The 2,204-nt window shown below is 36.8% G+C and overlaps 1 protein-coding gene across 1 annotated transcript in view; it reads right to left on the minus strand.

Moving 5' to 3' along the window:
* ADGRV1 (adhesion G protein-coupled receptor V1) overlaps positions 1-2,204 on the minus strand; it is a 576,350-nt gene that overhangs the window by 488,018 nt on the left and 86,128 nt on the right. Inside the window, exon 19 of the mRNA XM_019518182.1 lies at positions 491-708. Within this exon, the coding sequence (XP_019373727.1) occupies positions 491-708 (218 nt within the window). The remainder of the gene's footprint in view (positions 1-490; positions 709-2,204) is intronic.

Raw genomic sequence — 2,204 nt, forward strand, 5'->3', positions numbered from 1 at the left:
AAAAACTTTGTCAGTAAAAAAAAAAAAAACTTTAAAACATAAGCCCTCGTTATCAGAAGCAGCAGCAGTTATGTCTAAAAGAATTTCGCTGTAGCCTCACCCATTCACCTTTGCGGGACTAGCCACATTGTGGCAGGGTGGTTGTAAACCATAGTAACAATGGCATTCTTCTGCCCAAAGTTCTGTATTTCAGAAGTCAAACAGTTGCCCCCTATATCTGAAACAATTTGAATGCGATTTCTCATAAAAAACCCAATAATCTAGTAACAAACTGTCTTACTGTGCTGGATCGAGCTGTGTGCATATTAAAATAAAAAATAAATGTTTGGTTTAGGAAAATGGTGAATTATAAAGAAAAAATATAAACAGCTAGGGCTATGTCCATGATACTTTCCATATTTAAAGCTTAACATTCATCTGGTTTTATAATAGGAGAGTTTTATAATAGAAGGTCTAAGCATAGAGGAAGAAATAGAAGAGAGAAAGTTACCTGAGGCATTCACCAATTTTAGAGTATAAAATTCATTGAATTCAGGAATTTTATCAGGGATAGCATGAAGAGTTATTGGTTTTGATGCTTCACCATCCAAAAACCACACAGTCCCATATGTTTCATAGAATTCTTGTCCTGGTTCCAGAGAAGAATCATTCTTAAACAGCTGCCAGGTCAAGGAAACATTGCCAAAGTGTCCTCTGTGCCTTATAATCCTGCGCAATGAATTGGGCACAATGAGCTTTCTGGCAGGCATGTATCAAACAGTAAACAAGAACAAAAGAAATCCAGGTGCAGACCTTCTGTATAATCAAATGCAATTTATAGTTCTCCAAATAATTCATTCACAGACAGTATAAGCAATCTACTCTTGAAGGCTTACGGCCTCATGGTTGAATTCTACCTCAGGTATACCGGCATATCTCATACATTCCTTCAAAAATACCTACAATGACCTCTCCATAAGCGTGCACCACACTACAGTGTTTTTAAGTTGCACAGCAATACACCTTATCATAGAGAAGTAGGGCTGGAGTGGACCTCCAGAGATCATGTAGTCTAATTCCCTGCCTGAGGCAGGACCATCGCTATCCAAACCATCCTATACAAATCATGATCTGAAATCTACATAAGAGTTGACCTTGCGTTATTAAGGATATAAAGGAGTTCTGCATCTCATAATTTTTGCAGTTCAGGGCCCTTAGAGGCCAAACTCTTTTTTCCCACCCCTTCTGTGGTATCAGTTTTTCAGCTTCACTCATTTACCAATATACGAGTACCAGCTAGTATACCTATACCCAGTTGGTTAGGTTTTTTTTAGAGGAGACTTCCATCTGTTCCTATACCACAAACCTAAGCTAAATATAATATCTATTCAGCTAAGGTTCAGAAAAGACATGACCCTTTCCCAGTAGGCTGTCTAATTAGACCTTTAAATATTGTATTATTTAAATACAAAGACTCTCTATAGAGAGTTCCAGTCACATGCTTTTATCCAAAAAAAGAATCAAGAGAAAAAAATAATAAAAATATAAAGAATCAACCTTCTCAGACTAGCATCCTGGCCACAATGTCTCTAGTTTACCTCTGCCTGCTCCCTTCCTGGGGGAAGAAAAAAAAAAAAAAATCACCCAGCAGCTCATGCTGATTCTCCTGGCAAGTAACAAGGGCCACCTGTCAATAAAACCCAGTTTCTTAATCCCTTCTGTTCTATAATCACTATGGGGGTGGGGCGGGGTATATGGATAATAAGCTTTGTTTTCAGGGGATGGTTTATGGCAAGGTCATTTTAGCCTAGAGGGGTATCTAATGTGGACTGTGAAGGTCAACATCATTTGTAACAGGTAAGTGAAACAAAATGAAGTATAAAAAAAAAGAATGAAGCAATCAAATGGGGTAAATTTTCGGAACTAGGTTCAAGGATTACTAGGCATCTCACCATAAAAATCAACAGCTGAAAAAGAAACCATTTGGTTTTCAGAGGATTTTCTTTTTCCTTAGGTTACATTCTACTTGACCTTTTCATACCTACAGTGAATATCAATCGTTGTTGTAATCATACTTACACCTCCTTCACTTATCATATACTTGAATTGTTTTTGTTTGCATATTGTTCTGTAAACGTACATTATATTTGATACTTCAAATACATATTTTCCTTTAAATTCTTTATAAAAACAAAGTCTATTGTACTGGCAAGTCTGCAGTATGA

This window comes from Gavialis gangeticus, unplaced genomic scaffold (genome assembly GCF_001723915.1).
Source record: "Gavialis gangeticus isolate Ggan-Ray unplaced genomic scaffold, GavGan_comp1, whole genome shotgun sequence".
NCBI lineage: Eukaryota > Metazoa > Chordata > Crocodylia > Gavialidae > Gavialis > Gavialis gangeticus.